The sequence below is a fragment of the Staurois parvus genome, unplaced genomic scaffold (assembly GCF_062004578.1).
Source record: "Staurois parvus isolate SC_StPar_1 unplaced genomic scaffold, SC_StPar_1.0 ptg000412l, whole genome shotgun sequence".
NCBI classification, from domain to species: domain Eukaryota; kingdom Metazoa; phylum Chordata; class Amphibia; order Anura; family Ranidae; genus Staurois; species Staurois parvus.
In genome coordinates this window covers 2,717,546-2,736,819 of record NW_028318208.1, presented here as the reverse complement: position 1 = coordinate 2,736,819, position 19,274 = coordinate 2,717,546, and the positions used below count along the sequence as shown (strand labels likewise).

General features: G+C 42.6%; 1 protein-coding gene across 1 annotated transcript in view; it reads right to left on the bottom strand.

Moving 5' to 3' along the window:
• Positions 1-8,806: 8,806 nt before the first annotated feature.
• ZNF598 (zinc finger protein 598, E3 ubiquitin ligase) overlaps positions 8,807-19,274 on the bottom strand; it is a 51,155-nt gene continuing 40,687 nt past the window's right edge. Inside the window, exons 12-13 of the mRNA XM_089686822.1 lie at positions 17,208-17,352; positions 8,807-14,770 (exon numbers count right to left, since the gene is read on the bottom strand). Coding sequence (XP_089542948.1) covers positions 14,420-14,770; positions 17,208-17,352 — 496 coding nt within the window. The 3' untranslated portion in view covers positions 8,807-14,419. The remainder of the gene's footprint in view (positions 14,771-17,207; positions 17,353-19,274) is intronic.

Below are 19,274 nucleotides of genomic sequence, written 5' to 3'. Positions count from 1 at the left end.
CAGTGGCAGTTAGTTCCCTCCAGTGTCAGAATGCTTGCTGTAGTCCCACTATAAGTCGCTGATTGTCGCCAGTACTAGTATAAAACATGTCCTAGATTGTAAGCTCGAAAGAGCAGGGCCCTGGAACCCCTCGTGTATTGTTTTGTTACTGTATTGTCTCATGTTCTGTCCCGCTCTATATTGTAAAGCGCTGAGCAAACTTTCTGGCGCTATAAAAATACTGTATAATAATATGTATAAAAAAAAATTCCGATATATATATACTGCCATTTGTAGATGCTATACCTTTCACGTAAACCAATATACACTTATTAGGATTTTTTTTTTAGCAAAGACAGAATACATTTTAGTCTAAGTTTATGAAGAAATTAGATTTTCTTTTTTACATTTTTTATTGGATATGTTTTATAGCAAAAAGTCAAAAATATTGTTTTTTTTTTAAATGGTTGGTCTTTTTTTGTTTATAGTGCAAAAAATAAAAACCGCACAGACGATCAAATACCACCGAAAGAAAGCTCTATTTGTGGGGATAAAAAAAAGAGAATTTCATTTATGTACAGTGTTGCATGACCGCGCAATTGTCCGGTAAAGTAACAGTGCCTTAATGCAAAAAATGGCCTGGTCAGGAAGGGGGGGGGGGGTAAATCCTTTTGAGGGCAAGTGGTTAATGAAATAGGCTAAACACAGGTTGAACAACAATGAGACTTAGGCTACAATACTCATTTTTGGGGGTGCCATGGCCTGTAGTACCTCTATTGCACTCCCCTATCGGGAAATGCAAAATCAAGTATATATACGTGATTTTGCACACCCATGCCGCCCTGTAGCAGTATATCAGCTATAGGGCGGACGGGAAGCGGTTATAGATGGACTCTCACCTCCATACATTGACCCGTAGATCATAATAGGTCAAATTGCACGTTTTCCCTCTAGTTGTTGATTCCTCTCACAGGGCTCGATCCTCCTCTTGTAACATTCACTCATAGGGGGTATTTGACTCTTTAAATTTACCACCATAAATTAGTTTTGTTGATTTAACTCACACCACAGAAAGCCACCACAGTGTAGTATATTTAAATCATAAATTCCATTTAATTAAAATCACACTTACATAATCATGAAGTAGTATCGTATATTAAAACAAATTTCCTTGTACCAGCACACACAGCCATCTCGCTGCACTTCTGACATCACCTGGCTCCTCCCTACGCGTATCGTCACGGGTCTCGTGACTTCATCAGGTCTACCACCCCCATCCTAGTTTTACTGCTTAGTGACCCCAAATGTGCATTCAGGGCAGGAGTTCAAACATTTAAGACTTCACAGGCTAAATACCTGTCCAAAGTCTGTGACTTCCTAAGAAGAAGCAAGCGCCACAAGCATGGAGTCTGTACTTTTCAAACAAACTCACATTGGCAGCTTTGCATCCTCACAGGCACACATTGCTGAAATGATAAAGCTGTGTGTTCCTGCACAGACTTAGTTTTGTTATTGCTAATCATCTTCGGTACAAAGTTTACTATTAGGGCCAATGACTAAAAGCAGTATTAAACCCCAAACCAAAAATGTATTATAGTAATATACAAAAAGGTGCAGCGCTAAAACACAAATAAAGAAACGTGTATGCACATGTACAAACTCATGCAAAGATATAAAGTGACACTGTGCATTCAAATATATGCCACTATATTGTGGCTAATGGGACGTGAGGAAGAATTGTTATATCCAAAGGTAAGTCCAACGTGAAGATGTGAACAAGATCTCAACCGATCTATGGATTTCCAAACGACACAGACTGTGTGCACGGTGAAACAATGAAGATACAGATTACGCACTCACCAGATGCGCAACCTTTGTGCGCTTTTATATAACATGGAGACTTCCAATATCTCATCAGAGGTCTGGTCAGATCTGGTCAGGTCCCCTTCTTTATCCTACGCCTTGCACTCGGCCTTCTCCTTAGATGATCACCACTCTACAAATGTACCTGGCTCTCCCAGGAGCTCAGAAAAAACAGAGGAGGCCAATAGTGCAATATGTCTTAGGATGTTTTTATTCCCACACACAGACAGATACTAATTAGGTACAATGCATGGAATAAATGGAAGTTGAAGTACTGACCCGATGTAAAAGTTGCCGCCGGGACCCCTCGTGGGGATTTTTGTATATTACTGTGTATTGGAAGGTCTTATATGGTGCCTTTGGTGTACAGCTGCTGCTATTTGGAAGGCGCTCGCTTATTTATATGCTTTTAGTACAAAAATGTATTATATTGCAGCTTATCCGTCATTAGATGTGATGGTTGCATTAGTTTTATGTTTTTAAGCTTTTTTTTCCCCTCTGTTTTCATCCGGTGATCTGGACAGCAACACACCTCCTGTACTCGAGTGCCTCCACTCTGGATGAAGGAACACCTTGGCACAGCAGCATTATTAATCTGGGGGGAGTGTTAGATGTACTAGTAGATGTAGGTACTCAACATTGAAGCCAAACTCCAGCTCACACTGCAGTTACAGCAACAATTTTTTTTCTTTTGGGATAAAGGTTTCACATGAATAAATAAAAGCTGATCATTGTAAGCACCCCCCCGAAGTGGTTAATGGATTGTCTCAACCCTCTAACTGCAGCATTTGTAGGACAGCTTGTTCTGTTGAAAACCAACAAAATTACTGGCAGGATCACCAGGTGAAAATAAAAGAAAGGCTAAAATAGGAAAGAGAACGAAAACAAACCTGCTATGTCACTAGGAGGCCAAATGATGAAGTTACGATGGTCCTTTTTTGGTCACACTGCTAGAAGAGAGATCACTGGGGAAATAATGTTTGGGAAGATCGAAGGCACCAGGCAAAGAGGGAGACCAGCTACTAGGTGGTTGGACACATTGACTATAGCTGTGGGGATGACACTGGAAGATCTCACCAGATCGGCACAAAACCGACTTCTCATTCATCCAGTCGCTAGGACTCCGACCCGAGTTGACGTCACTTAAAAAGAAAAAAAATAAACATCATGCAGCCATTGCATCTAAGAATTTGTAAGCTGCAGAATAATAAATGTTTGCTTTTGGGATTAATACTGCTTTACGTGCTTCTAGCTTTCCTGCAAACCAATGCCGATACTGAACTCCAAGCAGCAACGGAGTCCTGCTGTGCCAGACTGAGAAAACAGCAGCTCCACCTGGGGACCAGTTATGATTACTGCATCCAAAACCAATTCCAGTCCCTAAGGCCCCGTTCACAGATTACTTTTTTGTCCGTTTTGCAGTTCATTTTGCGTTTTTCTACACACGTTTGACGCATTTTGCTCAGCTTTTTTTTTTTGTTCAAGTGGAATTTTTTTTTGTGGCTGGGCAGAATAAAAATGCAAAACGCAGCAAAAATGTACTACCGTGCAGTTCAGCAGCTTCTCTATTGAACTCTGCTTTTTGCTTTTAAAAAAAAAAAAAAAGTCCCTGACCCCTTTAAAAAAAAAACGCAGCAGCTCAAAAAAGCATAGCTGTGAACAGGGGCGGACTGACCATTTGGAAACTCGGGCACTGCCCGAGGGCCCGGGGTCAGTAGGGGGCCCCATGAGATGCCCCTTGTACCTTTTTCATAGGCTTTTTTTGAGTTTGGGCAAGGGCACAGGGGTCCCATGATCCCCTATTGCCCGGGGGCCCCATGAGTTGTCAGTCCGCCGCTGGCTGTGAACATGTTCCATAGGAAACCATGTTAAATAGACTGTACTGCATTTCTGCAAAAAGCACTAAGAAAACGCATTGATGTGACGGGAGCCTAAGACCTGATTTTATTCTAACAATGCGATTGTCTTGAAAAACTTGAAACGCTGTTGGTATACAGATTGTACCATTTAGGGAACTCTCATAATGAAAACACTAGCGAATATTTAAAATTTACACCCCTCGTGTATAAAATGTCTGATATATGCCGAGAATAGCATTTAATTGGTAAACCAAAAATCTTAATTTTCAAAGGACATATAGGACTTCAAAATCAGGAGTACTTGGTTTATGCTGCCAATTTCAAGTTATAGGACATTGACCAAAGTTAGGCTGGCCATACATTATGCAAAATTTTCTGTTCAATTTTTGCCCAATTCCCTTTAGATTTACCTTCAACTATGTAGTGCAAGGGGCTGCCTAATTAGATACAATTGAAAGTGTTGTTTAGGTTTGACCTCCTATTATATGGTTTTTGGTAAATCTAAAGAAAATTGTATAATGTATGCCCAGACTTAGGCAGGAATCGCCACCCAGGCATAATCCCTCCCAGCTCAGCTAAGCCTCAATTTTGTAGCAAGCAATGAGGAACAGATAAGAGGGAAGGCATCTCTGAGTCCTGGTGTGTATTCCACAGAAAATGATTTTACAGGTAAACCAAAAATCCTAATTTCTTAATCATACATCACATGACACAGAGAATTTCATATATTCATGACTACTTTGTGTGTCCCAAAGAACTGAACATAAGGGGCAACCAACATGACCAAAACCAAAAAACAGAATAGGAGGAAATCCCACTACAAAGGCACCAGCAAGAACCTTTGCCCAAAATCGGCATCCGCAGAGGTGTGGACCTCTACCTGGAAGAACTTAGTAAATGTGTGAAGAGTAGATCAGGCAGCAATCTTACAAACATGAACAATAGAGACTTGATACTGAACCACCCAAGAAGACACCTTCGGTGGAAAGGGCTTTGACCGGGAAAGGAGGCACCTTGCCCTTGATGCCAAGTCTGGTAAATGAGCTGATTAAGTCACCTAGAAATAGTCAAGAAGCAGGCTGAACCTTGCAAGGACCCTCACAGAACAAACAGGAAATCAGATTGTTCAAATTTGAAGTCTACAGCTTTTTTCCGACAACCTGAAGAACATCCAAACTGTGTAGCACCTTTTCCTAAGATTAGGACATAGAGAAAGATGGCAACGCAATGTCCTGTTCAGGTGGAATGAAGAAACCACCATAGGTAGGGATCAAGGACCGAGGCTTCAACAGCACCTTATTCTGGTGAAGAACCAGTAAAGGTTCCTTTCAGGAAATCACAACCAATTCTGAGACCTCGCAAGCTGAGGTAACCAAAAGACGACCTTGCATGTAAGGAGCGACAAGGGAATCTCCCAGAGAGGTTCAAAAGTAGAAGTTTTCTAGAGACGATGGGGGCTGCACAAGCAGAACAATCCATGTAACACCCTGCAGAAAGGCTTTTACCAAGGACTGAGACATGATGGGTCTCTGAAACAGAATCACCAAGGGTGAAGACTGTTCCTTGATGATAGCAAACCAGGTGAAAAGGCTTATCACAAATGGCAGTACACCTTCCTGAAGGTTGAGTTGCTTGCCTTAAAGCAGAATTCTGTGCAAAAATAATTTTGTACCATGCAGTGGGACTGTGCCCACACTGCATGGGCTAACTTGTGCCCATGTGTCTAAGGGTGATAAGAGCAAAGATATACTTACCTAATCCACCAATCCTCCTGACTGTCTTGTGAATGGACTCTTCTTGACGTCACCACACCCATAGACCACCTCCGGGCATGAGGGCAGCAGGAACAGTTCAATGCTGAACATGGGGAGCACTGTTTTTGGGAGTTTCGAAGGACGGGCTAAGTATAGCCTTTCGGGGGCCCACTGGACAAAACGAGGAGTTAACCCATGGAGTGCGGGTACAGCCCCACTGCAGGGGAAAAAAAGTGACATGAAGTTCTGCTTCAAGAAGGGTAGAGATAACAGAGTTTTAGACACCCCTGTCCTATAGGACCTGGGCTTCAACAAAAATGCAGTTAAAAACAGCAACCATAAAGCAGGATGAACCCTGGATGAAGGGCCCATTCTCTCGGATTCAGCTGCTGACAGCTGAGAAATTCAGTTTTCCAATTTTCCAGGCTGGGATTGTAAACAGTGGAGAGAAACGGAACACTAAGTTCTCCCCAAGTCCAGATCAGTTCTGCTTGGTCTTCAGGTCTTCCTGAGCAGCATAACTTCTTGTCCCTCCTTGATGGTTGATGTATGCTACAGCCATGCCATTGTCTGACTGCACCCTTATGGGGAGACTAAAGGCAGATAGACCAGTATTGGTGAGCCAGCTGAATCACCCAAAGTTCCAGGATGCAACTTCTACTCCTCTGATGACCACGTTCCCTGAACCTGGAGGCTCCCCAGAACATGCCCCCAGGATGATGGACTGGCAGCCATCATCAAGACCTTCCAATTGACTAGAAGGATTTCCCTGTTTCCAGCATCTGCATGGATATCCATGATTCCAGAGCTGATCTGGTTCAGGAGTCATATTCATTGGCAGATCCAAGGATTCCTGCTGTTTGTCTCATACTGACAGAATATTGAGCTGAAGAACGTCAAAGTAGAACTGGGCATAGGGGACTTCATTGAAGGTGGCTACCATCTTTCTCAGCACCATCATGTAGGTTCAGTTAAAAGGACTTTTCATTGAGCTCAGTGACTCTACCTGGGATCAAAGAAAAAGGCATTTCTCCTGTGGGAGCTGTATCTTTGCCTGAGCTGTGTCGAGTACTAAGCCAAGTACTCTAGCTATTGTTTTGGAACCAAGGCCAAGTTCTGAAGGTTTATGATGTCCCCTCACCTGTTCAAGGGAGCGTCCCTGCACTGTGGGGAAGATTTGCCTCCAGATCTGGAGGACTTCGGTGTCCAGATGTTGCAGAACTGGAAAGTAGTAGACTTCTGCTTAGATTCTGAGGCTTGTTGGTTAAAAAAGGAACTTTTTTTGGATTCCAGAGGTGTCACCAGTTTGACCTGTCTCCTTTGCTCCTTTTTTAGGAGAAAGAATATGCTTTAGCTCACAGGTACCTTATGGATGAAGGCATCCAAGGATGGTCCAAACAAGGGTTCACCCCCAAAGGCAGGCTTTCAATTTGCTTATTGCAGAGAATATCCACCAACCAGCACTTGAGCCATAGAATCCTTCTCATGTGGATTGATATGGTACCCACCTGAGAAAGCTCCCATATGGAATCTTCCAAAGCATCCCCTGGGTCCAAGTCTCTGGAACGGAGCACACAATTCTACAAACTTTAAAGTGGTTCTAAACTCAAAAGGTTTTTTTTACCTTAATGCATTATTTGCATTAGGGGAAAAAAAATCCAACATTTGCTCCCCCTACCCACCCATAAACACCTATAAGTGAGTCCTTTCAAAATCCAGAGCTGTTCCCAGCTGCAGCGCCACTCTAGAAGGCAAGGCAAGGTAAGGGATCACTATGGGCAATATAGTTGCACAGAGCAGGTAAGTACAGTGGAAAAAAAAAAAAAAAGAAAGGAGTATGTGAACCCCTTGGTATTAATTTGGTTTTCTGGTGCAGATCATAGCTATTTGTAATGGAATCCAATTTCAGCGTGTTGTGTGGGGAGGAGCCAAGGATGAGATCTTGCTACCTGAAGCTGCAAACAGTGCAAGGATGGGAGCTCTGTTGAGAGCCTTCCCATTGGTGACCCCTATCCTCTCTCCTGATGACATCCCTCACGTGCTACTACTGCAGTGCACCATACCATCTTTAAAAAAAAAAAAAAAAAAACAGCCTCAGGAAACTCCAGGGGAAAGACTGCCACTACTTAGCTCACGAATTCATGTAGCAGGGACAGTAGGCCTGGGTGGGGACTCCTGCCTTTTTTGGCCAGTGTCCATTCACCCAAAGGTGTCATGAATATGAAGTACCGTGTCCTGTGATGTACGATTAAGACATTTTGTTGCCAATAGGCTACACCAAACTAACTTCAATCTAGCAAATCAGGCGTGCCAAACAAAAGTATAGATTGCAATTAATAACGGACACACTCCATGCAAATTGGAAAAGACTATTTGGAGTGAGACTGTGCTTTAACTTTTTGCTCGGTCTGCTGCATTTCACTTTCCTTGAGTACTGGACATCCTGTGGGGACAGCCGCCTCTGGATACCGGTCGCTATAGATTTGAGGTGAGTGATGCTTATTGATGCCACCAGTGGAGTATTTAGGCTTTGTGCTGCCCTAGGCAACACAAAAATTGGATGCCCCCACCTATCTCTGGTGGAGAGAGCCTGACAGTGACCAACACCACTGCCCCATCCCCCTCCCACCCGAGACAGCCTTCCATTAACAACACCCCCCCCCCCCGCTGACTCTGGCCATCCCTAGGAACGACTGTTGGGTTCTGCATACACCATCAAGCAGCCCACAGCCTCTCAGGGATCTCACCTGGTCCCCAAGCAGCATATGTCTTTTCTTCTGGGGGGCAATGTTGCCCCCCTAAAATATGCCACCCTAGGCAAATGCCTTGTTTGCCTTGTGGTAAATACGCCCCTGGATGCCACTACTGTGCTGATTACTGTTCCTGCTGGAGGAAAGCAGAGGACTTAAAGAGGAACTTTATGTATATTTAAAAAAAAAAGAAAAAGAAAAAAAAAAAAAAAAAAGAAACCTGCAATAAAAGCTTCTTACCTGTCTGCTCACAAACTTGTTTCGAATGTACATTCACGCATTGCCTTTCAGGATGAATTAACTCCTGTGTGCATGCTTGGGAGTTCTATCATCCTGGGCCAATCAAGATGCCTGAATATGCAGGTCAGGAGAAGCCAGCAATGAGGCACACATCAATGGATGGGACATCGGTTTCCATTTCTTCTGAGGATCTATGCTTTCTCCACCATCTCCTATGGCCTCTTGAATATTTGCTAACCAATACTCAGGCCACTGGAGGCAGCAAAGCCACCTTTACAGCCTCTACAAAGAAACATGGTGAGGAACAAGGAACGGTAAGAAAAAAAAGATCGGGTGCAGGAAGACAACACGGAATACCTGAGACAATGCCCTTGCTTTCTTTTTCTTTTATTTTGGACACAGCTTCCACAGTACAGGTACTCTGCTATTACGAAACAACTCCAGTGTGGCTCAATTCATAAGAAACTTGAAGTTTACACCCCCCGTGACCCCAATGGAACAAACAGTCTTCACTTGCACAAGCTGGGGGCATAAAAATGTCAGTTTCTTACAGATAGTTTACCCAAATATTACATTTATATAACATTATGGAGAATTCATTGGGGGCATGAGACACCATCACTGCTGTAACTGTAGCAATTACGTAGGTCTACTTCTTACCAGGATATCTCACAATTGGAAGCCTCAGTGATATATAAACTCAAAAATCCCGGTATGACTTGACCGCCCCTATAAAACACTCTGGTGGTATTTTACTAAAATTGGAGAGTGCAAAATCTGGTGCAGCTCTGCATAGAAACCAATCAGTTTTCAGGTTTTATTGACAAAGCTTAGTTGAACAAGCCGATTGGCTGCCATGCACAGCTGCACCAGATTCTGAGTGCTCCAGTTTTAATAAATGGCCCCCCTATGTACCAAACAAATGAATACATTCATAAAATGAAAATGAAATACTTGGATTTGACTTTTTTTTTTCTACTTTGTTACTTCTCAGGGCTGCTGGTCTCCTGCAGCTCTCTCCTGCCTACATTCACTCTAGTGATGGCTGCATTGCATTTCTCAAGGAGGGTTTCCAACAGTGGTCAATGCCTGTATCATGTTGTCACCACAACGGAATGAAGCCTCCAGTGGTAGTGTATGTGACAGGGTGACAACATTGAAAACCCAACTGGAAATGAGACTTGTCACCCAATAACAGGAAGTGCTTGATTAAATGGCAATACAAACCCCGACAGCTCTTGCTTTTACCCCTTGGAGAGATTTCCTTTGTCTTCTTGCCCTGATATGAAGCGAGGGGAATCTCTCCAATAGGAACACAGGTAGCAATAACCTTCTCCACTACCGAAAACATAATGAAAGTTTTTGTCTGAAGCCAGAGGCCAGAAGCAGCAAAAGGAAAGTTTTTCTGAACATCTGTACCAAGGGCGGACTGACAACTCATGGGGCCCCCGGGCAATAGGGGATCATGTGGCCCCTGTGTCCTTGCGAAAACTCAAAAAAGCCTATGAAAAAAGGTACCAGGGGCATCTCATGGGGCCCCCTACTGACCCCGGGCCCTCAGGCAGTGCCCGAGTTTCCAAATGGTCAGTCCGCCCCTGACCTGTACTACCAGTAATAAAAGTAAAATCAAATGTCCATGTACTTATAAGAGCACTCTACATATGGCAAGGATAAATGGTCAAGCAAAGCCCTGGCCAGGGAAGCACTATGGCAGATACAGTTCTGTATGAAATCTGACTTGCTTATAAAAACCCTGAGAAGGGACTCCTAAAGTGCATCTAAACCCAAACCCCCCCCCCCAAAAAAAATGTTATGCATTGCATTTTGCCAGTTCTTAGGTGTGATTTTCGTATGGAAAATCGGTCGAATTTCAACCCATGTATGGCCAGCCTAAGAATAATCGGGCGATTTTAGCTCTGTTAGTGGGTCAATGGCACCGGCTAATTTTTGTGTTCCTCCCCTTTTCGGTGATCAAGCATGTTGGAAAATCGTGAAAAACAACCGATTTTCAACTCAATGATGGTCAAATCGTATGATCGTTTTTCCGAAAAGAATATGCGTATGAGCTGTGACCTGGAAGGAACAGAAGTCTCGCCTGTTATATGAGGTAAACTTTGTGACTTGGTTGGACGGTTTTCGAAATCAATGATGGCACCATCGGATTACCGAACGAATGACGTTTTCGATTTTCGGATGAAAAATTGTTCAGAATTCGAACCATGTATGGCCTGCATTAAATGTGGTGGCTGCATTGTTTCTCTATTGAAGATCCTGTTTGTAGCGCACTTTCTGTCCTAGGGCGACAATGCTCACTCACTGTACTGTACATATGGAGAAGAGCTGTCAGTTACAACAGGATCAGAATTAAAGAACACACCTCCCCTCCCTTCCATAACAAATCGGCAAGGTTCTGTAGTACTTACAGTGGGTAAGGAAAGGAATCACTCCTCTTTAAAAAAAAATAATAATTATGTTGCTTTTGCATCCTGAAATGAAGACAAAGACAGTTTTTTTTTTATCCAGTTGTATTTACTCAATGCAATTTATAACATCCAAGTGAAAGATATAACGCCAACATGTCAGAAAAAAAATATAAAAAAATTCAAAAACAGAATCACAGAGTTGGAAAAAGGATCACCCCCTCCTAAAAATGACTTGTAAACTCAATAAGGTGTAGTTAATCACCTTCTCAATGGCACGCAAAGCCATTTCACTCTCAGTTGTGATCAGATGTGGTCATTTATATTAGCTCAGCATAAAGAGAAATCTTTCCTGGAGCATTTCAGTCCCTGGCAGTGCAACAGAAGCAAACAGTCAACTATGGGTGGCAAGGCACTGTCAACAGATCTCCAGGATAAAGTTGTGGGCAGGCATAAATCAGGACATGGATACAAAAAAAATTTCAAATGCTTTATCAATGCCTAGAAGCACAATGACAACCATTATTAACCCCTTCCCGCCGATGCCTCCCGGCCCTTTAAGAGATTCAGACGCCGGGAGGCGGGGCGGTTGGGGCGTGGCTTAGGAATCACGTGACCGCCGTGATGGCGCGTCACATGATCGGGAAAGGTCCCGTTCGAAAGAGCGGACCGGGACCTTTCCGTGAGTACCACACATGTGTGCTGGGAGCGCGCAGGGCGCGCGCTCTCAGCACATATGTATTTAGTTACATGGACGCAAATGTGCGGCCGCTCGGCGTCTAGGCCCAGATGCCGGGAGGCCGCACATTGGTGTGCGGCCGGCGCAAAGGGGTTAAGAAGTGGAAGTTATTTGGTACAACACTGACCCTCCATGGATCAGGATATCGCCCCAAACTGGATGAGAGAGCCAGGAGGTAAATGGTCACAGAGGATACCAAGAGGCCTACAGCAACTCTGAAGCAGTTGCAGGAATTGCATTGTGTGCATGTCACAAAAATATCACAAATTCTCCACAAATGTGATTTGTATGCAGGGTGGAAAAAAAAACAAAAAAAAAAACGGATTTTTTTTATTTAAATCAGATTTTTTTGAATAAAATGCTATTTGAGGAAAATATATTACCATCCAAAGGTTATTCCATCATGAAATAAAGATTAGTTTTTTAATTATGTAGAATAAGGCTGTATATATTTAATTTTTTTGGTAAATAAATTCCATGAATCCATTCACAATGTCATGCTCTTCCAGAGGTTGTTGTAAGATTATTGGGCAGTTTCTCTGCCTACAAGATATTATCACAGATGTTCGGTTTACTTTTGCAGGTCTCAAAACTGAATTGGACTCAGCGGAGATCACATGCCTCTTCTTCACAGCAAAAATGTTATAACATGAACAGAGTTAAGAAAAAGACCTTCATCCTAACTTCTACAAACCTATGAATACAGAATCAACCCCTTCACTGCTAAGTTTCAAGAAGTTCAGTGAATAGAATAGAAACAATATTTTTCTGATTGTTTGGAGTGGAATAGATCTGCACAAGAAGAAAGTGAAACTAAGTGTGAGGAGGAAGGGGCTGACAGTCTAAGTTTCTTCAAATATATAGATTTTGTTTAGCCAAATTAGTTAACAAACATGGATGTTTAAGCAAATCACAGATGCTGGAATGTATTGTTTCAGATGAATAAATCTATTTAAATTGTTATTATTAAGGTAATGATTATTTTTCTCCTTCCTAATTACAACAGAAAAGTTGTCCAAATATGAATGATTAACCTATTAAACTGGGGATAAAAAAACTAATATGAAAAGTTATTCTAAAAATCTTCATCTACTTGTATATTAAAGTTATACCAGCAAGAATTAGTCTTTATGTAGAAAACTAGGATTTAAATCAAGCCTTACTGACTAGTGATTTAAACCGTGATTTAAATCAGTTTGATTTAAATCAAATCCACCCTGCTTGTATGGGAGAGTTGCAAGAAAAAAGCCGCTCCTCAAGAAAGGCCACGTACAGTCACCAACTTTGCCAAAATGCACATTGAAAATTCTGAGGCCACGTGGAATTTTGAATGATTTGACCTCAACACTAAATGATATGTGTGGCGGAAATCCAATCCAGCTCCCCATCCAAATACCACCATTCCTACAGTACACCATGGAGGGGGGAATATCCTGTTATGGGGGGTTCTCTGCTGAAGGGACTGGAGCACTTGTCAGGATAGAAGGAAAAATGGACGGGGCAAAATAATGTCAAATTCTTGAGAAAAATCTGCTGTTCTCTGCCAGAAAGTTGTCAATGGGAAGAAGGTTTACATGACAATGACCCAAAGCACACAGCAACAATGACCACACAGAGGATGGAATTGAAAAAGGTGAATGTCCTTGCATGGCCTAGTTAGAGCCCAGACTTAAACCCCATGAAAAATCTGTGGAATGACTTGAAGACTGCAGTCCACAAACGGTCACCATCAAATTATTATTATTATACAGGACTGATATAGCACCAACAGTTTGCTCAGCACTTTACAATACAAATATAACTGAACTCGAGCAATTCTGCAAAGAAGAGTGTAAAAATACTGCAAAGTTTAGATGTGCAAAGTTAGCAGAGACATATCCCAACGCACTAAAGGCTGGAATTAAAGCAAAAGGTGGTTCAACGAAATACTGACACCAGGGGGTGATCCTTTTTCCAACTCAGTGATTCTGTTTTTGACATTTTTTTATCTTTTTCTGACATGTTGGTCATATCTTTCACTTGGATGTTATAAGTTGAACTGAGTAAATACATCTGGATAAAGCAAAGACTGTCTGTCTTCATTTCAGGCTGCAAAGCAACAAAATGTGATTATCTTAAAGGGGAATCTTTCTTTTCTATACCCATTGTAGTTTGTAATAATGCGAAATGATAACTTTCTGTATTCTGTTTCTTCTGTTAACAGCTTGCTGAATTTCTGGCAGGATCAACAGGTCTTTTTTTTGTACCTATCGAACAGATCAAATTGAATACTTTCAATGGTATATTTATAGAACCAAACCGGTGCCTATAGGAAGTTAATTGTTGCAGTTTACACGCACTTTACAAACACACATCAATCTGTAAAGCTTTGTGAGGAATCAGCAGAAAATGGAGCTCATGATTTTAGCAACAGGGATTCATTTGGCTTTTTTTTTTTTTTTTTTTTTAATTGCACAAAATAATTTATGATCAAACATATTACAGCAATACTTGTGCGGTCTCCACAGCATTTTTGGGAGAGATATATAACACAGCAAGAGTATATGGTGCACTTGGGACCATCATGGCCCCAGACGATGCCCCAGAGGGTTCTGGGACATGAGAAGCAGCACCAATCCAGCCTCTTCTTCTGAACTCTGTTCCTTCCTCGGAAACCTTTTCATTGGCCATTCAGAGCATTGTAATTAACTTCATGATAACCAGGCAACTAATCGCAGCCTTGACATGCTCATTCTCCTTACTATTTCTGACATTTTTGTTGATTTTATTCTCTTTCAAGTGCAAATGCCAATAATCGGGAAACAACCTGCCACGCTTAACTGATGATCCTGCTGATGGCTTGGAGTGATGGGAAGTCTTTATCCTCTAGATGCAATGTTTTGTGATGGCCAACGTCCCGGGGAGCCAGCACCTGTCTGCAGGTGGGGCACACAGAGTAGTCCAGGTCGGGCACCCTGAAGTCTGTATTCCAGGCAGACTTCTTGTTCTTCTTAGTCTTGTTGGAAGTTTGTTTTTCTTGCACTCGGAGGTCTTGGTGAGCGGCCAGCAGTTCCTGCTGCTTGGCATTATCAGGAAGCAGAACCAGCAACTCATTGAAGATTAGACTGAAGTTGTCACCAAGAAGTTTTCTGCAGTTTTTATAATATTCTGAGGCTGAAATCAACCCCTAGAAAAACAAAAAACAAATAAATATATATTAAAAAATAAAAGAAAAAATACCTAGATCAAGGTTTGATCTAGTTCAGTGCCAGGGTAAGTGTTTGGGTCAAAGGTCAGGATTTTTTTTTTTAATTGGTATTAGTGTCAGTGTGTTTTAGGTAAAAAAAAAAAAAGCGCACTATTGTTTCTGGGCTGTACTACGGGTACAAACAACAAATAACATACACAGATATGGGATTGCTGTGATCGTCAAAATGTATTTTGGGTTGCTGTTTGGTGGTAGGTTATGGTAGTAACAAGAAACACAGTTAAATTTAAAAAAAAAAGATTTTTTTTTTTTCTTTTTTAATATTCTGGGCCAGTTTTCCTTTCATAATAAAAACAAAAATCAGGAGATATCCATTACCATTTACCACCAAATGAAAGCCCAATTTGTCCTGAAAAAAATGCAGTATAATCCACCTGGATGTACAAAGTAGTTGTGATGATATGTACGGTTTTGCTAACACATGTCAACGTTGCAAAATTGTGCTTATGCATTAAGATTTGTTTTACTCTTAGGCGTGAAGGGGTTAATGTGCAGATCTCTGCATTGATTGGCTGGAAAGGAATAGGGGATTGGTATTGTGTGGCTACAGGGGCACCATGGTTAAGTGTTTTTTTTACAGGGATCAAGCTCTCTCTTCCCACTGCAGGCTGTCAATGACAAGACTAGACAGAGGCTGCAGCCGGCTGTTAGTAAACCTTCGCTATTCCGCTGGAAGAGGAGTCTGAGGACACAGCTAAAAATGTTCAATGAAATGTAATTACAAAAGTTAAAAAGAGGAAGTTCCTTAGAGTAGACTAAAAGTATAACCAAAGCTTTTCTGGCTATTCTATGGATCACAGGAGTGCAGTTCGATCTGCACTCCTGTAACCCGATTTCAGCTGAAAGTGGATTACAGCCCGTTGTTGGCTGATGTCACAGGCTCTGGAAAGATCCTGACCCTATGGTCAGAATCCACCCAGAAGACTGGAGCGGCAGCTGGCTCAGCCTATCAGCTGCACCAATGGGAGACTGAGTCAGCCCCCCCCCCACTCCCTAGCCTGGCGCTCCAGTGAATGCTGAAGGGGCAGAGCAGAGAGCTGGTGACTCAACTGTCATGGCTCTCTGCTCTGCTCAATCCCATACTTCTCTTTTACCAGGGTTTTGTGGAAAGCACACTTGTTCTTAAACTCTTCTTTGAATGGAGGGGATTGAAACTCCTGTCAGGGGCTCCATCAGAGATATTTCCATTCACTGTCACAGTGACAACCGTTTGACCAGACAGGAAGTGAGGAAAACTCTCCAACAGCTACACAGAAATAAAAATGCTAGATAGAACCTAGGTCAGATTTTTATTGCCATATGCGATTTGTTGCAGATTTTTTCTTTTACTTCCTCTCTGACGTACCCCCTCGGACCCCCCCCCCAACCCCAAGACCCCAAGCCAGGAAGAACATGAGAGGCAGGGGGGGTTTGCCTAGCAGCCAACAGGCTCCTACCTTGCTGCTGGCCTCCCCCAGCTTGGACAGATCTGCCTCCATTCTGGCCACATCCCGCTATCAGTGCGGCTGTCTTTGAAGGGTGGTGGGGCTCCACCCCCTCCCTTGGGTCTAGGTACGCCAACCTCCCCTCACGGCTGCTAGTGGACAGAGTTTCCGTGGCATGGGGCAAATTTGCAGCCCGCCACCCATATCCAAGATGGCGGCGGTCCGCTTCCTGTTCCTTGAGTGCCAAAAGTGACCTCGCGGGTCCCAGCGCCCGGAAATGATGCTGGCGTGAAGTCACCGACCCGCACCTCCTCGTTCCCCTATGGAGATGTTGGCATGCAGTGGGTAGCAGCCCTTCCAATCATATCGGCGGAGCGGGCTCCACCCCCATGAAGAGCCCCGCAGGACCGTCAGAAGGGTCTGTCTCCCCCATCCCCCCAAAAAAGGGGGACCATTTTTAGGGAAACCCTGGCTGAAGGCCACCCCACAAGGCCCCTTCTGAGAAGAGGAGGAAGGGGGGCCCCAGCCAGGAGGCCTCTATACCCCGCCAAACAGCCAGTAAAAAAAAAAAACGTGAGTAGCGTCCGGGCTGGTTTCTGGCCAGAGAAAACACTAATAATGGGGGCCCCTACGGAGAGAGGCTACTTATAGGGAAAAAAGTGGATTGGGTGTTTCCTGGGAGGAGCCTATCTCTCATTGTGAAGCTGTCCTGGAAGATGACCAGAGAAAACATGGAAGGATTCAAACCTACCCCACTCTATCCAAAACTATTAAAAACATTTTTTGGGGATGGACTTACAAGTCAATAACTTACATTTACAGCACTGAAAAATAAAAAAGTATAAGCCAAAGTAGAAATGGGAAGAAACTCCTTATAGCCCTGTGTGACATGCACTGATATATGCAAAAACTGGCAGTGCCATATTTCCTACCTGTCGAAATTTGCCAGAGTGGGATTTAAATTCATTAAATCTGGACTCGTCGCTGTGAAGATAATCCTTGATGGAACTAATCAGGTCAATGTTCCTCTGCTGGAAATGTTCAGGTACCAAGTAAGTATCGGGGCAGAACGATACCCTTGAAAATAGAAAAAAAAATATTATTGTATGCAATACAAGCCATCAATTTCCTAAATGTAACAGACACATTAATTCTGTAAAGAATAAACAACATGCAGAATTAGTACAGTATATTTGCAGTACTGCAGTGTACCACCACATTAGGGCCCTTACACAGAGGAACGCTACACAAATCTAAGCATGTACACTGCCCCTTCTGACCATTCTACAATACTAGGGATGCGCCAAAACATTTCGGCCGAAAACAACCCTTTTGGCCATTGCCTGAAATGGAAAAAAGCACCGAAACAGGTACCGAAAAAACCCTGCCCCTCGGTAGTTCTCAGTCTTACCTGAGAAACCATTGATCCCGGCGCTGGGCCTAGAGATGAGTGAAGGAAAGATGGCCGCCACTCATCTCTATGCCATTGGAGGACTAGAGCGATGTAATTTCCCATTCCGGCCATTTTTTTTAATTTTTTTTAATAAAAGCACTAGATCAATGCTTTCTTTTTGATCCAATGCTTTACATTGTAGAGGAGAGATGTGGAGTCTTATTGACCCCATATCTCCATAAAGAGGACCTGTCACTAATTATTTCTAGCACAAGGGATGCATGCATTTCTTGTGAAAAGAATAAAACATTTTTTAAAGGGACAGTGCAAAAAAAACAAAAACATAAAAAAAAAAAAAAAAAAAAAGAGTTTAAAGTGCCCCTGTCCCCCCGTGCTCACACGTAGTGGTGAACGCACACGTAGGCCACGCCCACACACGTGAGGTATCACCACGAACATCAGAGCAAGAGCAATAATTCTCGCACTAGACCTCCCCTGTAACTTTACACTGCTAACCTGTAGAAATTTTTAAAGCATCACCCATGGAAATTTTCAAGTACCGCAGTTTCACGCCATTCTACGAGCGTGCGCAATTTTAAAGTGTGACAAGTTGGGTATCTATTTACTCGCCGTAACATCCTCTTTCATATTTTACAAAAAGATTTGGGTATATATTGTTTTTTATTTTTTTTTTTAAATCAGTGTTATTTTTTTCAAAAAATATATATTCATTTTTAAAAACTGCATTTTGCGTTTTTGGCAGTCAAAATGTTCCTATGCTGAACGCAAATCATTTGTGTTCAGGAGAGGGAGGTTTAACCTCACCTAAACATGGCAGCTCTTAAACACTGCTAAAAGCCTGCGTGTACATGGACACAGACTTTTACGGAGTTGAGTTTAGGAGATTTGACAAAAAAATGCCAAAAGCTTCTAAACTCATTTTCAGCAGCTGCTCGTGTACATGAGGTATGAAGTCACTTTCAAATTAGGTCCATTAAAACCTGCCTTGTGGTGTGTTTTGAATGGGTCGCCTTACTGCAATGTACCATATAGTTCCACAAAGCAGCAAAAGATCCTAATCATTTCTTACAATTTACCAGTGCTGATGGCAAAGGTCCTATAGTAGAGGAGATAAACAGAAGGCAAAAGTTTCATAACCAACAATATAGTGAAACGCCAGGAAAAAAGCTAAATATGAACTACATGTATTTTTCCTGTTTAAACTATAAAAGGATATCATTTTGGCCATTTTTGTGATATGTACACCTCTGCAAGCCAGCAAAATACTGCCACTGTCTGCTTTACCATCACTGCTTCCTGGTTTATTTATTTCAGGTACTTATATAGCGCTGTCAATGTACGCAGCGCTTTACATATATATTGTACATTCATATCAGTCCCTAACCCTCAAGGGGCGTACAATCTAAGGTCCCTAACTCACATTCATACATACACATACTAGGGACAATTTAGACAGGAGCCAATTAACCTACTAGCATGTCTTTGGAATGAGGGAGGAAATCGGAGTTCCCGGAGGAAACTCATGCAGGCACAGGGAGAACATGCAAACTCCAGGCAGGTGGTGCCGTGGTCGGGATTCGAACCA